Source organism: Anomalospiza imberbis, chromosome 2 (assembly GCF_031753505.1).
Source record: "Anomalospiza imberbis isolate Cuckoo-Finch-1a 21T00152 chromosome 2, ASM3175350v1, whole genome shotgun sequence".
Classification (NCBI taxonomy): domain Eukaryota; kingdom Metazoa; phylum Chordata; class Aves; order Passeriformes; family Viduidae; genus Anomalospiza; species Anomalospiza imberbis.
The window spans coordinates 76,787,007-76,813,175 of record NC_089682.1 but is presented as its reverse complement, the minus strand read 5'-3'; the positions used below and the strand labels follow the sequence as shown (position 1 = coordinate 76,813,175).

Here is a 26,169-nt window from a genome sequence, read left to right as displayed (position 1 = left end):
CCCTGCATGTTTAGAATCTTAGCATTTATTAATAGTTTTTACCTTTCCCTTTCTTCAATGCTACAAATAAGTGGTCTTTAGTATTTTTATTGCCAACTTTTTTTTCAGACAGCTTCTGGTTTAGTGTAAATATTTTTGTGCCTGGAAGTGCATTTTTGGTCCATGACTGGATAAGCTTAACACTTTAATTTACATTTCCCAGTTGATTTTACACTACCAATCAGTGGGAATGATAATTGTTAAAATTTGTCCTGTTTAAAGCTCCAAGCCTGGTTGAAACCAGCCCCCTCTTATTGATTGATGCCACATTCTGCTTGAATATCATAATTGTAACCACATCACCAGTATTGGTACCCAGGCAATTACCAGATGAAGGCAAGCACTAAAAATTTCTAGTCCATCAAAAACAATTCTGTGGCTGAGCTGATTGAGTTCCCACAGGGAAATTTTTACATTACCACTAGAACCCCAGGAAACTTAAAAATCATTTTGTTGCTGGCCACTTGATGGGTACAGCAATTCCCCCTCAACATATTTTTTTCAAGTTAGCAAGGAAATTGTAATAAGAAGCAGGCAGGAAACATGAGTAAATGGTTATTAGGAACAATTCCAGTGAGTTTCCCGAAGGAAGCATGAGAGGTTGCCTGAAAATCCTTGAGTTATTTTTCCTCCCACTGGCTGCTTGTGCTTGCTCCATGCTGTTTGCTGCCCCTGCTGTTGTGTTGATGGGAATGTTTATAGGGCTGTGATGTAAATAAGAGCACCAAGGCTCAATCAGATTTTTAAAGTGTTACCAGTGAGGATGTGTTCTGATTTACAGCAGGATCCTCTGGAACTTTTATCAGCCAAATATCTATTCTTGGAAGTTTTAATATGAGACGTGAATAAAACACAGGATATTTTGTACCAGTCCCCAAGGCAGAGAACTAAAATAGATGTAGGTTGTCCTTTACATGATGACAAGTATGGACTGCTTCTGTGACTCCAATGTATGAACAATTTTGGCTCATCTCAGAGACTGTGCTCTGAGATGATATAGGACTCGCACTCAGAAAGGAAAGGGAGGAAACAAAGTCAGGTATGTAGCTGGGATCTTGTTGAGAGCTGTTAAAAAAAAAAGACCATCCAAAGGGAAGGCTATCCTTTCCACTGTGAAGTGAATTTTTTGGTTTGTCACTTTAGGTGAAGGGGAATCTGGTTCATCCCCTGGTCTTGCACTCTTCTTGTTGCTGAAGAACAGATCACTAAAGCACCAGGATCCTCTTCTTTTGAAACTTATAAAAGGGTCTATATTTCTTCCATTTTTTCTGAGATTTTCTGAAGCAAGGGGTAGCATTTCATTCTTTGAGTGGCTTATGGGATGCCAGGAAAAAAAAATTTGAATAATTCGAAAGAGGACAGTATGGTTTTCTTTGGGTAGGTAGAATGATTCCTCCCAGGAGAGAATAAAGTATGGCTGAGAAATGGTAAATGGACATTTGGCTAGTGGTATCAGCTGCTTCCTTTGCTGTTCCTGAAATAGTCACTCTTGTCACCTGCCTTTCCTCTCACCTTTTCTCCCACTCATCTTTCTCCTCTCAATTAGATAATGAGAGCACCCATTCTTTCAGCCCTTACTAAGAGCTAAGTGGGGATGGAGTGAAGCCCTATGGGTAGGGGGCCGACTGCTGTAGAAAATAACTGGAAGTGGAAATGCTTATCCTAATCTGGCCCTCTTCTGGTACTCCATCATTTGACACAGTAATCCTGCTGTCAGCAGAACAAGTCAGCATATGCTTCATTATAAATAAAACTACACACATAAATATCTAGTCAAGGTAGAAAATATGTGTTTGGTGGGTTTGCCTTTCCTTTGCCTTCTCTTCTCTTCTCTTCTCTTCTCTTCTCTTCTCTTCTCTTCTCTTCTCTTCTCTTCTCTTCTCTTCTCTTCTCTTCTCTTCTCTTCTTCTTCTTCTTCTTCTTCTTCTTCTTCTCTTATCTTCTCTTTTTCCACCTTCTGAAATAAGCACAGCAGAGTTGTTTCTTTATCATGCTCCTGCTCCTGCATTTTTCCAACCCAATTAGGCCATTACCAGGGCTAAATGAGGCATAGAGCCTCCAAAAGTCACACCGTCGTCCCGGAGATGAAGTGCGTAGAGTTGCAGAGCTGGCTGGCAGGCAGGCAAGGCGGCTGGGGCTCACCAGAGTGTGACCCCAGGTGTTTTTCTGCTCCAGAAAGATCACCTTCAAAAAGGAGTGAGGGGGAAGCAATAAAAGAATATTATTTTTGAAAGTGCTAGGTTAACGAGAAGTGGCCATATTGCGGTCAATTTACACAGTTATGTGTCTCAGGGATGCACAGAGGAAGTGGGTGGCCACAGTGTCTTCTGATTTCTGGACCGTGTGGAAGAACAGGCCATGAAGACCATGAAAGCTTTCAAGTATCTTCCAGTAGTTCTGGTATTAATTTTATGCTTGCTGGTCAATAGCTCCCTCCCTGCCCTTAGGTCTGTAGTGGGCAATCCCACTCTCCTGACATACAGTTGGTATTCCAGCATCCAGGCTCCCTATCCAGCTGAGAGCCTTAAATCACTCATATCATGCCAGGTCATGCAATAAAGCAGGGTGCTCTTCAATTCTTTCCGTGGCACAAACCCTGTATTTGATTCTATTCCCAAACTGCTGGGAACTCTGTGTTGGATATGAAAATGATGCAGAGGAGGAGGTCATCTCTCCTGCCCTGAAGCTCTGGTATTCCTCAACAATCACGCTTAAATTATGAACTGGAAAAAATTATGTTGTAATATCTAACACAATGGGAACAGGACCTGTTTAGAAAGACGGAGGACACAAAGCCTAGCAATTCAGTTCATTAAAGCCTGGGATCCCCTGCTTTATTTCACAGAGGAACTGTGCCAGAAAAGAGGCTCATTTTCCATAATATGCTGTTTCAAGAACATAAGGTGTTGTGTGCTGAAAGAAAAATAACACATGCACTCTTATGAATTTTATTTTTGTACAATGAAGATAATGGATGAAGTGCTTTGCTGTGAATACAGATTATTTTGGAAGCTAAATAGCTTTGCTTGTCCCTACTTTCACTTGAGTTCTGCTGTCTTTACCCTCACTGAACAATACCTTAGTTACCAGCTAAATCATATGAAAATTCCTGAAGAATGTGGTGGTAGTAGTAATACTAAATTCACCAACTAATTAAATCTAGAAGTGAGAAAGATATGATTCCTAGCCTTTTTCTAGTTTAAAAGCATGATAGAGGACCTGTTGAGATAGATGTAGTTAAAAGGAGCCCACCCTTGGCATTATTAGACGTGTTCCTTTGGATTTAGTTATTTGAGGTGCTAGTCGCAAAAGAGCATGCTCTTCATCTGGGCAGTCTCCCCAGCAAGTGTCATGCTCCTGGTCTTCCTCAGTGCCAAATCCAGCTGATTTGGTTAATTGGGTCATCACAGTGGTTTAACCTAAACTGCCAGAATTTGCAGGAGAAAGCTAAGGTGAGGGTTCTAGATCTATTTTGATGACTCTTTGGTGCTCCTGATGACCTCCAGTAGTGATGCAATGAAAAATCACAGTGAGATTGTGATATCTTTGGTGATTGTATTGGCTGAGGAGAGTGACAGGGAAATTTCAGTACGGGAATACCTTGTTCACAGGAGTGTTTGATATTTTTTTTTCTTTTTTAAAAATAAGGCTAGTTTTCATAAATCTTTTCCTATTTGCTTAGGACATTAATCAGCTGCTAGCTAGTGGAGCTAGACATGCCCTTTATCACACTAGACCTGTAATTTTCTAACACAACATTTTTGAAGCAGGCATCACTGGATACTGCTGGAGGCTGGTTCTTATACTGAATGGACTGTGATTTGAATCTGGATGGCAATTTCCAACATCCTGTTATATTATAGGGCAGATAACATGTATCTGTAGGGTTCAAGATGAATTCTATAAAAAAATAAGTTTTATACTTGTCCACTCCATCTTTTACAAATCATCGTGGAAAGTTTGCTTCCTACAAACTTGTAAATAATATGATGTATCCCTGGAGAGGGCAGGAGGTGCAATGGGGGAGAGCAACATTGGCTGTTTGCATCGGTGCTGCTACTTGCCAGTACTGGCTCCCTGTCATGGATCCATGGTATCATCTTACTGACATCCACAGCCACAAAGTGCAGCCCCACAGGCCCAGGCAGCATTTCTTGGGTGAATAAAGTAAATAATCATAACTGACAAACAAGTTCTTGCATATCACATTGATCATAGGTAGATGAGGGTCACTGTTCCTATTCCAGGGGCCAGTGTATAGTGTACAATATTGTATTCCTCCCTGTGCCCCATTCCATGGGACATGCTAGCACAAGCCAGATCTGCAAAGAAAAGTCAGTAGAACTTGCCTTCTCTCACTGTAGGACTAGAATGGCACATGTGCCTGCCTGTGCCCATAACTTACTTCCCCTCACTTTTGCAGTTCTACTCTTGAATTTCTTCTGTGCCTTTCACTGCTCTGTTTTAATGATTTATGGGTTTAGCAGAGCTTCTGTCCTTGCTAGAGTTCAATATTTCTGATGACCTTTCCAAGACTCCCTTTACATTGAATCTGTTTTCTTTTCCTGGGGACCCTATTCACTTCTGCCTTCTCTAGCCAGATGCGGTTACAGGTCGTGTACAGGCAAAAGAAATACAAAAATAGACAAGAATGTTTTGGTATTAGAATGAAAGGAGGGGAGAGAAGAAAACTGGAGAAGGAACAATAATTATTCCATTCAGAAAATCATAATGAAGAGAAAATAAGCAATGGGAAAATGTTAAAGAAAAAGAAAAAGAAAAAGAAAAAGAAAAAGAAAAAGAAAAAGAAAAAGAAAAAGAAAAAGAAAAAGAAAAAGAAAAAGAAAAAGAAAAAGAAAAAGAAAAAGAAAAAGAAAAAGAAAAAGAAAAAGAAAAAGAAAAAGAAAAAGCAGCCTGTGACAGTAGAGAACTAGAAATATAAAAGAAAGTATTAGGAATATAAAAACCACAAAAGTCCATAAGAATTTATTAATAAATCATGCTGGACTCATTATAGAAAGAAATTATCCAACACAAAGAAAGTGTTTATTTGTTTTTAATAATAGTAAAAATGAGAAAGGAGGAATCAGCTGGAGGCTACTTTAGCCTCTGATTCAGCAAACCACTAAAGTAATGCTAAGCTTTTAGAATCTACTAAATTTCATTAAAGACAAGTCTCACTAAAATTGGGCACATACTTAAGTGTTTTTTCTGAATTGGATTTATGTTGAAACTGGCTCAGAATAACAGTTGTCCTTATTGTTTGGTTCACCGAGGATTCTGCAGGGGGAAAAAAAGTGAATAAAGCATTTTACTTCAATCACAGATGTTTTTAAAAACAAAAGCAAGTAAAATTCAAATAAATTACTAAGCAAAATATGTTTTCCCCTTGTAAGCAATTTGACAAAGCTGAATTTGAAAAAGTGTTCAGCTCTCAAATCTGTATTTTATTTTTTTGCTAGAGAAAAGCCTGAATCAGCCTTGATTCAGCTGATATTCAATTTGACATCTGTTGACATAGACAAAGCATAGTTGCAATATACTTCTAAAAGTATTTCTGGACACTGTCACAAGTTGGGAAGCGAAGTCTCAAGGTAATTGACATATGGCTGCCAAGCCAGGCAAGATAAAGAAACAGGTATCATGTCAAGAGTCCTTCCCCACAACAGCTGTAGGAGAACACCACTTCCAACAAACCCATACCAAATTGCAATCAGAAACATGTTATCCCAGTTTATTTAAAAGCTGCACTTAACAGACAGACTGACTTTTCTAGGGACTTGCACCTAGTCCTGACTGATCATAGATGGTTTTGGAAATAAGAATTTTGCTGATACAAATCAGATTCTTCTCATGTTTATTTACATGATCAGAGCTTATTTGCTCTTGCTGTTTTGTAGAGGAATAATCAAAAATTGGTTGATTAACTGAGAGAAATACAGGAAGATAATTATGCATTGCCTTATTTGAGAATTCTTTTTCTGTTATTTCATCTTCCCTGACCTTTCTGTTTGCTAACCAACAGATCTAATGCTGACCAATCAAAAAGCGTGACATCTCTTTTGAATAACTCTCCACTAAATTGTGTAACTTTAATTCTAACTACTCACAAATTACTGACTGCCATGGCACCTCCCTGACCCCTCCTCTGTTCTTTTCTGCCTCACAATGTAGAACAGAAAAAGAAAAGCAGTTCAAGATGTCCTATCCCGGTGACCAGTCCTTTTAACCTATTATTTCTAAAGGGAAGAAAGAGAAGCAAAAATTAGAGAGAAATGTTAGGTATAGAGCATCCAGAAGTTGATAACAACAATATTTCCTCCTTATTCTTTCCAGTCTACAGCAACACAGTTTCATAAACTGTGTTCTTTGATTGGCATTTTTTGCTATTAAAGAACTGAGCTGAAGACTCTTCTCATTTTCTTGTAGAAACACTCACCTTAAAAAAAGTGGGTTTATGCAAAGAGCATAACATGATCATGGTTTTTTTATGGGCATGCTGACCAAGGAAAAAGGACTTTGCTAGGGGGATTCAGTCCTTTTGTCAGCCCCAGAGATGTTTCTTGTAAGAGAGGAAGAAGGGAGATTAGAAGCTAGGAAAGCTGAAGAAACTTCCCAGTTACCTACCCAGGGTCATTTCGCAGTGGCGGACTTCACTTCTGTGGGCTGTGAACACAGCACCTGTTAACACTTCTGTGTGTCTCAAGGACAGACACACAGAAAAGATAAGTCCTGCAAATCAGGAACTAAGAGCAATTCAGTTGGGTGACGCTGGCAAAGCTTCTGCATTGGATGTCCAGGAAAGACTTGCTTGAGATGCAGGAATGTACATATGATGTGCAGGAATGTAATGTGCCCTGAAAGGCACACAATGTGAGTGCATGGTTGTTTCACCTGCAGGCAAAATCTGAACAACTCAAATTTCACAAACCACATTCCAGTGCCATATGCACCATGCCACAAGGATGGAGATTGTCTTCATTCTCCAGAGTATCCCCCAGTCATTCTTTATCTGATCAGGAGGATCTAGTCACATCCCAAAAACATAGGATGGGGTGAAGTATCCCTGACTGAAATGCACAGCCATTAGCATGGTCAGCTTGGCTGAGACTTTCTTTAGGAGTAAGGAAAGTCAGAGAAATCAATTTAATAAAAAATGTTACCTTAGCAAAGTATTCAACTTCCTATTTTATTGCAGCTCTTACAGGTCTCCCTTGATCTCCTCCATATATAAAGACAAAAATCATTCAAACTACCAAGAAGCCTTTAGATTGGTGTTATATCAAAGGCATCTTTTATCCACTTTAAACAATTGATAAAATTATAGGCTTTTTGACAGGCAAGGTAGGAAACAACCAAGTTAGCAAACCATGGCAGAGCAACAGAAGGTCAGAATCTGGAACACAAAGAGGCAAAACAGGACACCTTTAATATGTAGGCAAGATGGATTCCCTGGTACCTGTAGTCTCTAAATCTGAGATTGCCCAAGGGTTTGATGCAGCTCCCAGCATAAATTAGAGTAATATATAACTAGTGGGTTTATGGCAATTTCCCAAAAGGCTGCAGATGGGCTGCTGTGGCTCTGGAACTCCCTAGGACTTGGAAATCCCTCCAAGCCCACTTGTTCTGCATAGATCCTCTTTGGTGCTGTAGCTCTTAAGGATGTCTTAGCAGTTCTAATGAATTTGTCTCAGGTTTCTTGTCCAAGATGCCTTTATAAACTCATGTATTCCAATGCTCCCTTGGATGTGTACACACATGCACTTTTCACACTTGTACTGAAGAAGGCACAGGAGTGGAAAGATGAGGAGTTGTAGAATTGTCTTATTCACTTCCGGTATTTGTTTCAGAGGTTTGTGATATGGCTTGTAGAAATGAGCCTTAGCTCTTATTGCAGAAAACACTTAAGGCCTTCAGAGGAGCAAAAGCAGTCACGCCTGTGAGGTCCCTGGAGCTGCTTCTCAGCCTGACTTACAGCCACACCTGTGAAGAAATTACTCCAAAGACATAAGTCACCCTCCACATGGATTTCCACCATGCACTCACCACTCAAAAACCACTTACGGCTCTGTGCTCGCTAATGGTGTTCGCTGAGTGCATCCAATGAGTCTCTAAGGTATTTTCTATTGCCACTTCTGGTTTTTTCTTCCTGCCATCAGCAAATAGAATTATTTCCACAAAGGGATATCACATCCCAGATCGCATTGATCAGGGGTATTGAACATGATACTGATGCAAGTTACTTGAGAAATGTTCAGTGAATCCCAGAGCCGGGTACAGTCCTGATGGAAAGGTGGTTGCTACAAAGCTGTGCAATCGCAGCTACATGGCTTGGCATGGGATTGTGTGCACTTTGTGAGCCTGTGCTGAAGTGGGAGAGAGATCAGAGGCCTTGTAATTCCACGTTAAATCCACAGAAAATGCTGCCTGTGGGCAGGTTTGGGTTTTACCTGGTTATGCAACTCTTAGGAGATGATGCTCTTTTGACTGTTGTTGCTACAACCAGATTTGTTTGAGACTCCATGAAAAAAAGTGTTCTTTGTTATGGAACAAGTTATTCCTTGTTCCATTTTCCATACCTTCAGTTCCCAAGAGTCGGGGACATCAGCCTCTAACATTTTAGGCTTCCTTGATCCCAAGTTTCTGGGTTGAGCAGAGTATCAGCAGTGATATCCTAGGTATACTCCGTCACTGATATTTTGTAGTGCTAAACAGATCAGGTTGGGACTCCACACTTTCATAGAAGATTCTGTATTATTTGGACACAAGTATATTACTTTAGGAGTAAAGGAAAGCTAAAGATCTGGCTGCTAGATAAAAATAATGTTATAAATATGAAAACCCTAGAAACCTAAATGGTAACTCTCAGACAAACTTGACAATGTTGGGTATATCAGACATAGAAGGATTGAATGTTACAATTGCCTGGTTTACTGTACTGTTTTCGATATTTATTTTATCCTGGAGAATTGAGACTGTTACTCTAGAAACAAGTGGTCAGATTTTTCATGACCAGACTAGGTTCTTAGACCTACACTTCCTCCTGCAGTCTCTTCCTCCCAGTCCTAAGTATATGGATTTCTTCATTTGAACTGGCCAACTCTTGTTATGTATGAGCTTCAGCAGTTTCTTCAGAACTGTGACTGATTTGTGTGCTGTGGTTTTGGCCTCCTCTTAGCTTTTGCAATGCCAGGTGAGACTATAATATATCATTTTAACATACATTTGCTGTAGTGTAATAGTATATTACCATCTTGACTTCTTCCAGAAAAATATGATCTATAGCAGATAACATGCCCATAAGCTAATAGCAGGGCATGGAAATACTGCCCTGGTGACCCTGATGGTCTTGATGATTTTTTAAATCTTTTTATTGCTTAAAGCTCTTGAATTCACGTTTTGTATTTAGTTCAAAGCCAAGTGTGGGGGTATTGTCTTTAGAGCAGAATCATTGATCTGAATTTTTCTCTACACTCATCTGAAATCTCCAAATTTTTCCAAGGCTGACATCCCATCTCTCATTCATGCTACTTGTCCAGATAAAAAAATCTCTTCATCTTAGGAGGAAAATCGTTGTGTTGTGTAAGAATTGTCTTTTTCTGCATAGGCAGAAAGTTCTTTGTAGGAATTTTTGAGTTAACATTTGCCTTGTTTAAAGATGGAGCAATTTTAATTCCACAAAATTCAAGCACAGCTCCTCTATTTGAGCACCCTGATGTCACCCTGTTCTTTTGAGAGTTTTAAAGTTCTTCTAAAAGTTTTCTATGCCTTCTGATGTTTACATATTTCTGCTGAATTTTCTCACACTGTTCATATAAACAGTGATTGTTTTGCATTCTTCTTTGTGGGTAGAGAGAATTGATGAACTGTTGGTTTTACCAGTGTGGTTGGAGAGGTGGCAATTTCATCCTCCAATCCACTGTCACTTTCGATACTCTATATATAGTGGAGTCAGAAAATAAAATCTCTCTTTTAGCTCTTTTCTTCCCTCTTTTACATCTGGCGTCCGTATGTGAGTTATTTCGTGTCGTAGTGTGACACCCCAACACTCTGGTTTTGATTGCATCTTTGATGCACTTGTCCCTCCTTTTGACCAAAGAGGTGCAGGAAGGTTGAGCTAATTCTTGCTCTGGTGACAAATGTGAACAATTTACTTTTTCTCATATTGTCATGGTACCTAACCACTAGAAGTCTGGTCTGGTCTTAGAAATATGAAGACATATATTCTGTATCCATTGTCCACTGTCCACTGAAGTGTCATTCTTTAGCTTCCTTGGGGCATCCAGGCCTCCCAGAAGCAGAACAAACCTGCTGTGTGTGAGGCCAGGATCTTCTTGGGTCCGGGACAGCCCTTTTTCCATGGCTGTAAGCAGGAATCTTCCCCGGCTCTCTGCTGTGAAAAGGTCCTGAAAGCCCAGGACACTTAGTTGAGCTTGTCCACGCTGGTTCCTTTTTGGTGTCCAGGATGATCATGTGAAATTTAGTAGGTTCTACCTTTGAACTGAATATGACGGAAAAGCTTTTGGAAAATGATAATTTCTTGTGAGGTTTCATGGCCTTGTGAATATAAACATGCTGAACTTTGCTTTGTGTTTAACTGACAAGTTACCATAAATTAACAATATCATGCTGTTCCAAAAAAAGACAAATGCCATGCTGAGATGTACAAACAGGGCTGTAGCCTGCAAGACACACAGAGTAATTCTACTACTTTGCTCAGTGCCTGTAAGGGCCAAACAAGGACACTGTGTCCATTTCTGGGCGCTGGTCTGCAGCAAATGTGGAGACATGCTGGCGAGAGGCCAGAGGAATGAAACAAGAATAATCTGAGCTCAGGAAAGCATCTTTATGAAAAAAAAAAAAAAAAAAAGTTAATTTAATTTGCTTGGTCTAAGAAAAAGAGTAAAAGGGGAGGTGAATCAAATCCCAAATAAAGTGATTATGAGCAAGGAGGCACTGGCCTTCATGTAGTAGATGGGAGAAGAAGACAGGCTTAAGTTGTAACAAAAACCACTCATGTTAAATGTGAGAAAACGTTTTCTCTAATAAGAGCAGAGAAGCATTGAAGGAGGCTGCCCTGAGTGTCTGATGATTTTCTTCCTGACAAGGTTTTAGAGAAAATATGCCAGGAGCTGCACTACCATTGCTGAGCCCTTCATGGTCCCTTGAGATCCTTGCCATGCCAGCTCTTAGATGTACCTGAGCAGCTGCTGTTGAGACTTTTGGTTAGTTACTGTTTGATTAATAATTTCTTCATCAGTAATGCATGCCATGAGTGTGCCATTCAGCTTCCTTTCACCCAAAAAAACAAAGATTTATTGAACATTTCTGGCTTTTCTGCCTGATTTAGTCTGACAACTAAAACTTTCATTCAACTGGCAAAATGGTACTGATTGCTGCAAGATTTCCAAGTACCCACAGCTGTACCTGGCTACCATCCCTCCCCACCTCACCTACTGTTCCTGCCATGGCAATAGTTGCCTGGTAGCTCATCCTGTCCCTGGAACCAGTTCAAATTCCTCCATGGAAGCTTAGAAGCTCTCTTCCAAGACAGCTCAGAATCAAAATGTCTGATAGTTGCTGACACAGAGTGAAAAAACTATTGAGGATTATTTTTAAAAGGGGAGGGAGATTAAAAATCAGACCATGTCAAAAAAAAAAAAAAAGATAAAATTACTATTTAGTTGTTATGCTTTCTTGCAAAAATAATCTTACGGAATTTTATTGGCTGAATATATGTACAGGGAAAAGGTATTCTGCATTGAAGAGCTCATAACCAAATACTAAATAATGTTCTATGTGTAAAAACATTTGCAAAGGCAAAAGATATCAGTGGATTCTATCTTAATTCAGTTGCTTGTTAAATTAATCTTCTTTTATTTATTAGCTGAAACTGCAGGACCACAGTAATTTGTCCTATTAGTAGTACAATTTCCACTTGTAGTATGTTAAGTTTTATGTCTGGAAGCATACATCAGCAGGTAATTCAATCATTACCTGTGTAATGCCTTCTTTAATAAGGAAGAGGCTCATAATCTTAATCTAATCAAAGAGAACTGAAGGAAAATATGTCACAACAAAAGTTGATACTAGAGACACTGTAGTTGATATTAGAGACACTGTAGTTGATACTAGAGACACTGTAGTTGCCAGTGTCCCAGTATCTGGGACACTGGCAACAAGATCACAACCGTTCACCAGAAAATCAGCACCTTCAAATATTTTCATCTTCAGGTATGCAGGGCACTTGAAAGCAGCTGTGAGTCCTCTGTCTCCTGTTAAATGAGTTTGGTTTTCCAGCTATAGCTGAAATTTAGGTATGGAGAGTTGTAAATTTGGGCACTGAGATTTATGAGGAGCTGAGCATACACTTAGTTTTGCTTTTCTGTGATGGTGCATCTTTGGACATTTATCCTTCAGTTTTCTGCCTCAGGGGTGTGCTTTATATATACACAGCCCATCGTGTTCTCAGACATCAACTCTGATGTTACTTCAGTTCTGTGTCCTGTCCCTGAGAACTGCTAGTTCCAAATTACTCAGAGGGATACCAACTAATGCCCTATACCATAAATGAATGATTTTGTTTTCATTGTCTATTCCATTGTCATGCTCTTGAATGACAACTGGGACTACTAACTGCTGTAAATGCTGTTTTAAAATTTGCTGTATTTTACCAGTTTGGATGCTTTGATTTCGTCTACTGTGAGAAAAGAGAAATAAGACGTGAATTTACTTCTACATTTCATACTTCAGCCATGTACTGTTTTGTGGCGAAGAGTTCCTAAATATTCAGCAGCATCAGCCCAAACCCCTACACAGCAGCCCAGCAAACAAAATTATATTGTCTGTCAGCTGCTGATGGAAACAGTTTCCTTTTTATAAGCCAATAACCCCAAAGGCAAAAGAAAGCCTTATTAAAGTAAAAGTAGAAAAACTGAGTAGCAAATCAGCAGGCTGTGGTCTTCCCACAGCAGATGGGGAAGTCACTGACCTCATCCCACCATGGTTAGTCACACAAATGGTTCCTTGCCCAGACTCTGGGGACACCATCCCTGCACCTTTCTGAGCGTGCAGTCCCCCAGGTCCCTGCCATCCCAGAGGCAGCTGGGGGAGGGAATGAGCTGAGCTAAAGAGCATTAGTCAGACCATCCCCTGTCTTTGCAGTGTTTCTTCAGAAATTACTTGCTCTGTCTCAAATGTCTCACCTCCAAGTGCTGGCCCTGCCTGTGCTGGTCCTCACCTCAGGACATTGTATCAGCACCTCACTAGTGTTTGTATCTTTGCTGAAACCACAGGTGATGGGAGGAAGATGACATTTCGCTAACTGAAATATGGAAAAGTGTTTTATTCTTTATTGTGTTGGGCACTGAAGAAGCCAAAACCACCATCCATCTGCCAGAAAAGCTCAAAATCCAAACACTTCATGACACTCACTCGTTGCATTGCTCTGTCCCCTCCTAATCCTGGTTCTGGTTAACATTCTATAATCCAGCTGTCAAAGGGCCACTTGCCAATACCTAGACATATCTTGATATCTAGCCAAAGATTTGATTGCCCATGCCAATAAAAATGCACTTGTTCAAGCCAGGGCCAAAGAATAGTTTGGAGTGGACCTGCCACAGAGAATTGCAGTGTCTGCCCAGCTAAATGCAGTAACCACAGAAGCATGAGAACAACAGGAACTTTGTCTCTCCTCTCTCATTTACCTCTGCGTCCAAACCTTCATGGTAATGAAAATGTATCAAATAGTTCCACATGCTTGGTGGTCATACAACATGCATGATCATCCAGACTGGCTACCAGAAGAAGCCCCACAATGACAATTTTTTCCCTGCAGTAGCTCTTTATTTGACCCAGGTAAAGATCAAATCCATACAGCTGCATTTAGTGATAATAAGTCAGCCTCATAAAAAGGTTCTCAGCACTTAAAAACTCTTGATTACTTGCTTCAGAAATTAACTGTCCTCAGGATTAACAATGTATGCCTAGCTTCTACTCTAAATTTGACTAACTTCAGATTCTTACTACTAGCTTTTAGACCTGTTTGAAATAGGCTGAAGAGCTGTTCTTTGTGAATTTTCTGTGCTATCTCCTCTCCTGTAGCCATAGCCATTTTCATATGCCATAATTAAGTTAGTTTTTCATTTGGGAGCCCTGTAGACATGCTGCAGGGAAAATGTATTGAGCATGGAGAAGCTGCAGCATTTTTCATCCCCAGGAAACAGGCTTCAAAGGCTGCTATAGCTAAGCTTACAAAGGCACGATTGCCGAACCTTTCAAGCCTTCATGACTCATTATGGAGAAGTTTCAAATCTTGGTTTCAAATGCTTCCCTGGAGTTCATTCTCCCTTTCAATACAAAATAACTCTTTCTGGTGACCTTGTTTTATTTTTATCAAGGATAAATTCAAAGGCAGAGGGCTAAGAATGATCAATGGATAGGAGATGATGGGCTTAACACCAAAATATTGTTATGGTTATTTGCTTAAGAGAAAGGCTTGATTCTTATTGTGTTTGCTTCCTTATTCCCCACTTGTCCACCCAGGTCTCACAGTGTGCTCTGTTCATGGATGCTGATCAGATCACAGGTTTTACAGTATCTGCTATGACCAGAGTCACACAGAACCATAGGAAGATTAAGCCAACTACCTTAGGTATGTGGCAGAGAATCAGGCATCTGACATTGTTTGAGGAGGTGTGGCTGTGTCACCAGGGTGTCTGGATGATTTTGCCAAGGTTGTGATATGTCCCAGGTGGGTTGTTGAGTGGGGGCAGCTTCAGGGGCGTATTGAGGACTTGGCTTGACAAAACAGAACCATCATGGCAATGAGGGGTCCTGGTGTATAGCTGGAATCACTTTTCAAATCTTTCTCTTACAGTTCTCAGAGATGGGCTCTCCATAATGCTTCAGTTATGAAGGAAGAAGGGAAGCTGAATTGGTTTTTTGCAATGGAGAAGACAGAGGAAGAAACACCAGCACTGTGGCTCCCACCTTGTTGCTTATCTCCCTGCCAACATGTGCCCCAAGTCCTCTTTGTGCTGTATTAGGGAAAGGAAAAGCTTTAACATCTGCTTTCTTACATCATCTTTTCCAATTTTGCATCTGATAACCCCCTGGTGAAAAGAGGAACAATGACTTCATACAGCTGCTGCTTGATTCTTTTGCTGTTTACCTGGAGCACTGCTGCCTATGGGCCAAACCAACGGGCACAGAAGAAAGGAGACATTATTCTTGGAGGATTGTTCCCCATTCATTTTGGAGTGGCTGCTAAAGATCAGGATCTAAAATCAAGGCCAGAATCAGTGGAGTGTATAAGGTAAGCTGGTAAAAGGGAAAATAAAAAGTTTTGGTGGGGAAGTCTTCACATTTCTTGACTTTAAATTGTGTAAATGTGGTCTGTAATCTGATGCTTGCGATTGGAAGGTATGATGTAAATAATGGAAAAAACAAGTGTTTATGTTAAACAGGAACATAAATGCTATTTGGACACTAAAAGAGGGCAAACTTTGTACTACCTGAAGCTACCAAAACATTAATATACTGATCTATCTGGCCAATCACAGGGAACATTTGAATAGTATCTGAAAATTAGCTTCCCTAGCAGGACAGAAAATTACCAATAATGCCCTTTAGTTAATTTGGTTAAAGCAATGTATGGCCAAATAGTTTAGAAATCAATTTTTTGTCCAGTTCTGCCTGTCATCTTCTAAGACTTTACAAACTGTTAAGTTGCCTAAACAAGTGAAAAGATTAAAGTGAGATAGGTCAGGGCTTTTGAAAAATCCCAGTGAATGACACATAAATGTCTCTTTAGGACTTTGTAAAAGTCCCAAACTTGAGACCAGGCTTTCCTCACCCAGAGTTCTTCTCTTTTGTGTAAACAACACATCTGTGTTTTGTCTTAAGTTTTTGGGAGTTAACCTTGGAGTGAGAAATTCACATGAAAACAGTTTTTCTTACTATTGAAATGTAGGCATTTTTATGACGAAACATGAGGAATTTTTAACATTACAAGCCTGCACATAATACACAGAACAAGTGGAAAGTGTGACAGAAACTGATTGTAACTGGAACATCATATAAACAAAATATAAGAAATTAATGTGGATTTCTGTCATGACAGTGCATGAGAAAACACTTCATTTTTATGGGACTTCTGTTACCATGTGTGAAGAACTGTCTATCTGGAATTATTTGGACCTCTCATCCTAGGCTGGGGATCTAGTACAGTTTTGCTGCAGATGGCAATGAGGGATGGCCAAGAGCATTCCTGTTACAGATTTCAGGTGTGGTTTCCCATTGAGACACTGAGCAAGACATGTCCATCAAGGTTATGACATCATGACCAGAACCTGTTATAGGGAGCACACACAAGTGTCAATAAGCAGAGATTATTTTGGCTTCTTCTGTGTGTGCACAGGAAAGTCGTGAACTAAAAGTATGTGCAATGTCTATTTCATGGAGCAAGAATCTCTGCCAGCTTTTCAGCATTTCTTTTTCTCTACCAAATGCATAATTTTAAAAGTGGAATTCTGGAAAGCAATTGATGTTTTCATCTCTAGTTTCTTCTTCTCCTGTTCCAGCTGGCAGGCAGGACAATGCAGATATTTGCAAACTAAACAGCTTTCATTTCTATCGAGTCTGGGTCAGCCTCAGTGGCTGTCTTGACATGGTCACATTATTGGAAGAGATGGCTGGAAAATGTTCTGCCACAAGTACTACAAGTGTCTGGTTGCCAAAAGGCATGTCAAGGAGGTAGCACTGCCAACAACAGGCAAATCCTGAAAAGCCAGACTAGCTGTTTTAAGGACACAGTGGGAGATCCTTCTGGGTGGCATTCAATCTGCAAAAAGGTATCCTCCTGCTGAAATCTGCCTGGATAAAATCCCTGTTCTTTTTACCCTTGTAAGTAGGTGATGAAGGTAGAAGATACAGGTGCAAAAGAGAAAAAATTTGTCTGCAGAGGCAGGCATTTGTGGCACATATCCTTCAGGGAGATGGATAAATTGAGAGTTGATAATATAATGCAGTTGGAGAAAGAATGAAGGTCAGAGATCTAGCTGCAGACTTAGTAGAAACTACAAAATGAACAAGGGGATGATTGGACCAGAAATAACTGGAAGTTGCTTCATTGCATACATCTTTACAAGAAAATGTCCATTTACAGGAAATGTTTAATTCAAAAGAGGTTGGATTGAGAAGAATTTTTGATATTGGTCATCAGGTTTTAATGACGGAGGTAATAAATTCATGGGAATGTTTGTGTGTATTCCTTGTTATTGGTACATGTCAAATTGAGAGCAGATCTTTTTTCTGAAAGGATTTTCTATTTTAAGCAGTATTGAAGTCAGAAAATTCATTCTGCTCGAGTTGTACAGAAATCTCTCAACACAAACATGGTAGTCATTTTTTGTTTTGGACCCTGTGATCAGGCATTAGACTTTGGCAGGGTTCTGCATGCTGACTGTAGGAGTTCGATACATTCTTCAAGTTTTTTGCTAAAATCTTACATTATCACATGCGAGTTTCCTAGGTTCCAGGCAACTGACTGGTCTGGAATTATCAAACATATATTTCTGGGGGCAGAAAAAAAAAATAGGTTCTAGTTTCTTCACAAAGTTAGTCTCCCAGATCTTGTAGTGTCAAAAACTTCTGTAGGGTGGGAAATCTACAGATTAGCATATTAGATAGAAATCCATAGGGAAGCACAAATGTGACTGTACATGGTCAAACCAAAGGTGCTAAATCTGTCCTATACCTTTACCTGCCCTTGTTGTCCTTCTCTGAGCCTTCTCCAGCACTGTGTATCTTTTCAAAGCTGAGGCTAATAAGTTTTATACCCACCCCCTTTTCAGATGGATGCATACAGTTTTTAATCTCTTTATTATGTAGAAAAATATGTCTCATATCACATAAGAAAATTAGTCCCAGATCACTCTGGGATAATGAGCCTCCTCTCTCTCTCCTCAAGCTCTCTTGCAGCAGCACATCATCAGACCATATGAAAAGCTCCATGACAAGACCTAAGGGTCCCACTGAAACCCTGTGGGTGATCTATTTTAGAGTTCAGAATCAAACAACTTAAGATAATGTGGTTTTCCTCTATTTTGAGGACTGTTCAACCTGATCAGTGCTGTTTGGACATTTAGCTGTGTTCAGTGCTATACCTATGCTCCCAAACTGGACTTCCCAATGGATAGGACAGCTGGGGCTTCTCAAAAAGGGTAGGACCGTTTTCTCTCCACTTTCACAGTTTTTATGTTCTTCATGCTCTTGTGGCTCAGCACCTTTCTCTCCAGCTCAGCAAACCTACTGTGCATATCTGGCACATGATTATTTAGAAATGATATACATAACTCAGCAGTGTAAGGAAAAGGGAATGGTAACAATCAGTTCCCCATTCTTTTTGTGCTGCTGCTACTGAAAATGCATCCTTGCGCTCTAAACACTGAATTGTAGAGCCCGAAGTGAAAACGTACCCATGATTTTGCCACACTAAATGTCAGATAGGAATACACAAAGTGAGAGCAGTTTTGTTTCCTGTTTGTTGTTTCAGCAATCAAGGATCCTGCGTTTGATATAAATACACCTCCTGTCTTTGTATGCCTCAGGTGCTACTGCAGCAACTTTCCTTATAACATTTGCTGATGCATATCTGATGTGTGCAGGGGAGGCAGAGACTGAGCACAGCACAAGCAAGCCCTGACCCCCATTCCTTTCCCTGTCAGCACCCCCACAGGCCTATTCATATCCTGATTTCTCTACCCCTTCTTGATTTCAGGGAGATTAGCAGTTTTCTTGTATTCTGATCATCAGTCTAGCCAAGGTCCCACACTGTGACACAAAGCTTTCAAGCTGTGAAACTGTGGTGAGACATTGTCCCCACGTCATAGTGCAAGACTTCACAGAGCATGGCTCCAGGAATCTTTAGCCCATTGAGCATTTCTGTCCATCTGAGAGAACAGAATTTTAATTCGAGCCCTTGCAGATGTATTTGCTAATCCCATTGCAGACCTGAATGTACAACAAGATACTTGGAATTTCTCTTCCCTAAGATATAATTATATCATTTTCTCTCTCTTCCATTCACCTTCTGAATTGTAATTTTTTAATTTTTTATTTTCTTTGTTCTGCATAATTCCCTTCACCCATAGTCCTTGATTGTAAGAGTGATAAGCAACTCATTATACCTATGACTGCAGGAATCCAACAATGACTGAAAGTCTCCCCCTTGCATAGCTTAGAAGTAACAGTGGTAGTAGCAGTGATAACGTGCAATTAATGTACTGGAAATCTAGAGAGGACAGAGAAATTAGTATGTGCATGCAACCACTATAGAAAGAGGAGTGCTGGCATGATTGAAAGGTATATGCAGGCTTTGCCACCATTTCTGAGTATAAGTACCTGTCAGATATGAGGGGGTAAGTGAAAGCTTTATTCAGAGCTTTCACATCACTTTCTCCTTTTTTTTTTTTTTTTTTTTTTTTTTTTTTTTTTTTTTTTTTGCTTCATATTCCATTGCTTAGTACCTTGCAAGTGTGATAAATGAAGGTCATGAATACACATGAGGCTGTGAATTATTTCTTTATGGAGACTAGCAAGGATCAGGACCAATTTCCCTGCTGGATCCAGACAGTAAGAGATGTTAAAACCAAATCACACAAACCAGCTGGGGATGGAGCTATGGGGAGCTTAAAGCATGCAGACAGCTTTGCCCCTTAATTTGCATAGGGGGCAAATTGCTTGTTTTAAAACACTGACTGGGGCATTTAAGCCATCCTGAGCACTGTTTGACAGACATGTTTAGTTTCTAGCAAACTGGTCTGCTGCACAGCTGTCCTCTGCAGAGGTGACAGTTACAGCAAGGTGTTGTTTCCAATTTCTCTCCCCCAGTTTGTGCTCCTCCTTGAGAATAGAAAGATCAGTGGGTTGAATACTCTGAGAGGTGGGAGAACAAGTATCAGAAGGGAAACCTTTAAGGAAGGAGTGCAAATAAAAATTCCCCTCTACACCTGTGGGCTCTGAATTATTTGCATTAAACTCTCATTTAGAGCTTAATGGCCACTTTTCATAGCACCGCATCTCACAAAATGCAAGACTATGTGAACATACCTGTAAAGTAATACAGCAGAAAATGAGCTTTGGAGGCTGTTTCTTTGCCATCAAGAAAATACCAGTGGCTATTTAAATATTCTTGAAATCTAATAAAAGCTTGCTTCTGATAGTAAATACTGTACAGCTTCTTCATGTAAATTGCCAGTTAAATTTCTGCATGGCTGATAGAGCATTCTAGTGACTGATCATATTAATCACAGCAGCAGCACGGCACAGGGGGTCAGCGGCATCAGTGGGACCTACTGCCAGGTTCAAAGGCTGCTCTTAGCAATCCCACATGTACACACCAAGCAAAGAGGAACCTATCTGCAGCCACTTGCTGGGATTTTACAATACAGTGGGAGAGAAATTGTCTGTAAAATATCCATTAATAAAAATTGGAAGGACCTTGCTTTATTTAGAGCAGTTTGGCAGCACTGCCTTTGTCTGACCATATCTGTGTTATGGAACCAATACAGTGCTGTCTCAGATGACAAAATGACAGCTTGTCTGAAGATCTGTCAGGTGTTAGAGAAGACAGAGTGAGGAGTGCTGTCTTCATCCCATCTGATCCTCTCCTCCTGAGCTGCTCATGCTGCTGTCAGCAGAGGTGCAAGTGAAGAGAAATGCAGGTCTCTTGCCTAGGTTAGTTTGAGATAAATTATTGAAAGTATTTCAAAGATATTTTGGATTCTAGCTCCCAGAAAACAGCCCCTACTCTCCTTTCCCTCCAAAATAAAACCATTCCAAATGCAAGCACCTGAACTAGAGGCCTTATACTGTAAATATACACTAATCAGGAGCATATGTCAGAAAGGAAAACAAAAGCAACCATGTATCATGGGCCTTAGTCTGCATTTACTGAATCAAATGCCAAATATTTCTTTGAAGTGAAGGGTAAGACGATCCAGATCACTGCTTTCAAAGATACCATCTGAAGATACCACCTTGTGGCATTTAAAAAAAATAAAGCCAAATTCCTTTCAAGCAGGCAAAATAATTTTCTGTCATACTTCACCTGTATAATTTAAAGTGAGCAGGCTTAAATTTGCTTTTGCATATATTCAAATGTGTAAAGCTTTTCCCAGTAGTATTGTGGTATCTTTGAACTTCCCAGGTTCTCAGTAGCCTGCCCTTTAAACATAGAAGATGAGATCTGATTTTTCTCTTTTACATGAGGAGCCTGAATATGGCTCCTTGCTTCAAATCCTATTCATATTAAAAATATCTGTAAACGCACACGCAGCTTTTTAAAAAGAAGTGTCACAACGCCCTTCCTTGTTTCCACTTATCCCAGTGTGCATTACTGACCATGTGGAGCAACATGGTGTGCCCAACACATCTTTTCCTGTACACAGCACTCACTGACTCGATCCCTCTGAGCCTTGCCCCTTTATTTCAGAGCTCTCTCGTTGCATCTCATTCCTTAATGGTTTGGAACTAGAGCAAGAAATATTCTGAATTACCAAATTACTTCTATCAGTAACCCACACTCCCATGCATCCAAAGACTAATCTTAATAAAGCTAACTGTCCCTTTGGTAATAACTTAGTAATTAGTTATAACTAAGGACTCAAATTTTTTGACCTGAAGAGATCTGTACTGTGCTGTCTGGGCTTTGAGGTATAACCTCAGAGCTGAACCTCATTTGGAATTTGGCCAAAGATGTCTGGAGAGGTGAAGTCAAGTTGAATAAATGAAGTTTTTAAGACTTAAAGATAAACCTTAGACGTGATATCATTAGAAATTCTGACCCCAGATGAATCAGATAAAACTCCTGGAATGGAAGTAATGTGACTTTGTTCATTCAGCTTTGAAAAAGTCAGACATAGCTAACATCAACTTTGGAAACAATTAATTTAATCCAGCCATTAAAAATGTTTCGGTCTTATACCTCAGAGATTGAAAGGTTGTGATTTCATGAATCTTATCTTTAGAAATCTTCACCTTAGTAATGGAAACATTTCTCTAAGCATTTCAAAATGCAACTTATATGAAACCTACAATTTACCATTTCATATAGAATCTGTTCTTGGGCAGGCTATTTCCCCAGGCTTTTCCAGTTTTGGGGCCCGTCACTTTTCCCAGTGTATTTCAAGCATAACAGCATTGACACTTTCCTGTTTTCACCTGCAACTCAGCACAAAGCTGCAAACTACCTGGTATCCTGACCCACAGTGCATTCCAAGGAAGGGCAGGTTTCAGCTGATTAAAGATTCTGCCATTCCAACTGCATCGCCCTAATACACAGCAGCCTCACAGGTGCACAACTGGTTACCAGGGCAACTTTATAGGGGAAACACAGTAAAACTTAAGAATAATATGTATCAAAGATACTTTCTTGCTGCTGCTTTCTACAAAGAAGTTTCTCACCTTTGTGGATAAGCAATCATTGTGTTTCAGCTTCTTCCACTGCCAGGCTACTGATGCCATAAACAGTGACTGCCAGCTCCCGCAGGACAGTGGCCACCAATTTGCAGCTCTGCCTTAGCTCCATGCACAGGTGCAAGATAATCAGAAAACTCAGCTTCTCCATCTTAGAGAAAAGCAGAGGCTTCAAAAAACAGTTCCAGTTTCACAGACCAGCTCTGAGGGCATCTTCTGAGTTCATGTCTAGAGCAAATTGTGTGAGAGAACCATAATAATGGGAAAAGTTACGCCTTCAGTGAAGGCACTGAAGTATCTAAATAACAAGTTATCAGTTTGCACTAGGGCTTATAGCATGTCTCTGATCTCTGGTATGAACAGTCTGACTGTGCTCTCTCTCTCACAAACTGAAGGGTGTCATGTGAGGCCGAATTTCCCTGAGCAGAGCTCCTGGGCCCCTCTGCATGCCAGTGCTGTGGCTCAGCCTGCTCTGCCTGCCCAAAGCCAGGAGGAGCTGACACACTCCGAGAGTATCCCCGAGACTAAGTCCCAGGCATCATCGGCACAGGCTTAGCAGACACTGCCATCTGCATTCAGAAACATGTCAGAGGAGGCTGGAAGCAAACCTGGTAGGTGTAGCTTTCAGTCAGAGGATCACAACATCCATTTCCTCAGGGATCAGAGATCAGGTTTAGGGTCCTGAGCACAAGAGATAGGCCAGAGTCATCACTCCAGACATGCTGTCTTTCAACTTTCCCAGGTTTTAGGGGACTGAGAAAAGTTTACCTCTGGAGTGAGCACCAAAATTGAAAAGTTGAAAGCCAGAATTAAACCTTGTAGCAAAAAAACATGCCTCTTCTGTAGTAGAGACAAAAGCAAAATTTTCCAAATTTTTAGTAGGGTGCAAGAAATAGCATAAGCTGCTTTTGCCTTTTGTATCTGGAATTTTTCACTCTGACTTTGCCTCATTCCTGGTCTCCTCTGCTCTGTTTTCCTCCTTCTCATTCTATTTTGTTTTTATTTTTGCTCCCCCAGGTATAATTTCCGAGGCTTCCGCTGGCTCCAGGCTATGATCTTTGCCATAGAAGAAATAAACAGTAGCCCAACTCTCCTTCCCAACATGACCCTGGGATATAGGATATTTGACACTTGCAATACAGTCTCGAAAGCCCTGGAGGCCACACTGAGTTTTGTGGCCCAGAACAAGATAGACTCCTTGAACCTGGATGAATTCTGTAACTGCTCAGAACATATCCCTTCCACCATTGCAGTCGTGGGAGCAACTGGCTCTGGCATCTCCACTGCTGTGGCCAATCTGCTGGGACTCTTTTACATACCTCAGGTACGCTTCCACCTCACTTATTTAGGTTACAGAAGTGGCCTGCTTCTCTACTCTGCAGAAATTAAGCAGAGATTGCTTAATCTTTGCCATTTCCAGTAACATTTATAGGAGAGAAACAATAAAATGGCGGGCAGGAGGGGGAGTGGGTGTCATTGTTGTGATAGAAATATGTCTTGCTAGCATTTTGCAGTCCCCAAATGCAAAGGTTACTGAGCAGTCATAACAACATTTGGCCAACAGCAGCCTAGCCTAGGAGGACTGGAGTCCTCTAGAGTGGTTTAGTCTGTGAATACAGCAGTAACTTTAAGCATTCTGACTCTGCTGGAGCCAGTGCCAGCATCCATGGCCCCATCCTTTGGTTTAAGAGGTTTGTTGATCTGCCAAGACCTTAAGTAAAGTACAAGGCTGGCTTAATGTTGGTGCTCTTGATTTTACTTTTCTACACTGAAGTCAGCTTTGGAAAAAGTGCTTGGCCTTATCCATTTAAGTGCTACCTTGTATAGCCCAACACTTCCAATCTCTCTTCCAAAATTAATAGAGGTGCCAGAGCTCACAAGAGCCCTTCTAACAAGATTGTGTCAGAATGTGCACTCAGTCTGTCCTGAGAAATGTATCTTTGCTTCAGCCAGGGCTCCAATTCCCATCTGCACCACGAATGAAGAAGGAAGGATTCTTGATTGCCCTGTGCACAGTAATAGATCTTGTCTGTTGAGTCTTATCAGTCTGACTCCTTTGCAGGAGTCTGAAAAACTGGACATTTGGTCTCTGAGCAGGGCAAGAATGGTTTAAGCTGTGCTATCTGGGTATTGCTCAGAGTGACATTGGAAGTCGGCATGTAATAAACACCCTGATGACATCTTATGGGGCATTGTTGATTTACACATCACATTACCAGGTGAACAAGGGCAGCTGAGAAGGGTTGGTGAGTTCAACTGAATGTAAGAGATGTTTGCAGTTCTCAGACTTTCTCTTTAAACAGAGAATGACATTTGTCCTATGAGGCAGTAACCTTATCTAGAGGCTGCAGAAAAGGGTAGATGTCAGTCGGTTCAGTTCTGGAACGAAGTCTCAGCCAGGTGGTTGAAGCATGACAACTGAAAGCAGACTTTTAGACTGGCAGATGTTGGGTAGAATTGTCACAGCCATTTATAATAAGGCCATTAGCAAATCTAGGCTTATTAGGCCCTGCATTTCAGTAGGAGGTGGAGGTGTATTTTACAATTAGTGTATGGCTCATTACTCATTCTGTTGACGTAGACACTGAAAATGTTACAACTTCTGTCCTGTTTCTCAATACCTCAGGTCTGTGTCCCCTTACAGCACACGTGGCAGTGAGACACATTGCCTGTACTCCTGGAAAAAGGTTGATGGGGATGAGAGTAGCACTGGGCAAGAGCCTGTCCAGGGAAGCGTACAGTTCTGTGAAAGGAGGGTTTACTACTGGGGCCCTTGAAACTGCACTATGAGACCTTCTTTTCTTTCTTCCTGCAGAAACATTAAATAACAAAATTTAAGGAGAAGATAAGGTTTTCTGTAAATTTCCACTTTGTACAAAATGAACTGTTTATAGAAGACTTTTTCAAATGAGAGTCAGTCCTAAAGAATTCAGATACCAATCTCAAAATGTGTTTTAGAAGTTCTCCAGATCTTTAAACAGTTACTATCTGGGGTTTATGGTTTTCTTCCTACTTGAAGATAATTCAAATTATATCTTAAGAGCATGTGGCACTTGTTGTGATTAGGAAAATAAAATATTTATTGAAAGTTTTAGAAAATGAAATAAAATCCAGTTATAACCATAAAACATGGTGGCTTATGAAGCATGAACTGGCTTCTTTGCTGATTCTGGCCAGCAATCAGGAAACACTGCTCAAGTAGCATTACCATGACACTCTGCAGGATCAAGGAAGCTGATATACATCACATTCTTCTTATGTCAGCTGACATGGATTGTATATAAAAGGCAAAAGGAGCCTGTTTAAGGTTGGGGATTGATGTCAAAGGCAAGGAGAGAAAGACAGAGTAACTTTGGAATGGCAATACCATCCTGCTATCTCATGTCTGGTTCAGGACAGAGAAAGACTGTGTTTTGTCTTATTTTGGCGCATTGCCCTCATTTATCTAGATGGCACATTCTTTTTATTTCTGGATTTGACAGAAATCTTTGCTATTTCTCCAATCTAGTGTCCATTTCTCTTTCCCTCAGATCCCTGACCTTGCAGGTGGGCACAAGCTGGCTCCAGCCTCTCAGGTCTGAGCAGCTGCTCCTGTATGAGTGCCTCTGTAAGATAGGCACAGCTAGAAGAATGTACAGGCCCTCGGAGTGG

The 26,169-nt window shown here is 40.5% G+C and overlaps 1 protein-coding gene and 1 long non-coding RNA gene across 5 annotated transcripts in view; both read left to right on the top strand.

Annotated features, from left to right (window-relative positions):
- CASR (calcium sensing receptor) overlaps positions 1-26,169 on the top strand; it is an 89,133-nt gene that overhangs the window by 33,075 nt on the left and 29,889 nt on the right. For 3 of the 4 annotated variants that reach the window (XM_068181857.1, XM_068181856.1, XM_068181854.1), the window contains 2 exons: positions 14,918-15,355; positions 23,536-23,842. In XM_068181857.1, the coding sequence (XP_068037958.1) occupies positions 15,171-15,355; positions 23,536-23,842 (492 nt within the window). In that variant the 5' untranslated portion in view covers positions 14,918-15,170. Of the gene's footprint in view, positions 1-14,917; positions 15,356-23,535; positions 23,843-24,736; positions 24,781-26,169 lie in introns of those variants that run through there. The other variant, XM_068181858.1, reaches the window with a different exon arrangement.
- On the top strand, positions 18,791-19,602 carry LOC137466803 (uncharacterized). The gene is made up of 2 exons (XR_010995284.1): positions 18,791-19,404; positions 19,566-19,602. It is a non-coding gene; the product is annotated as an uncharacterized lncRNA (long non-coding RNA).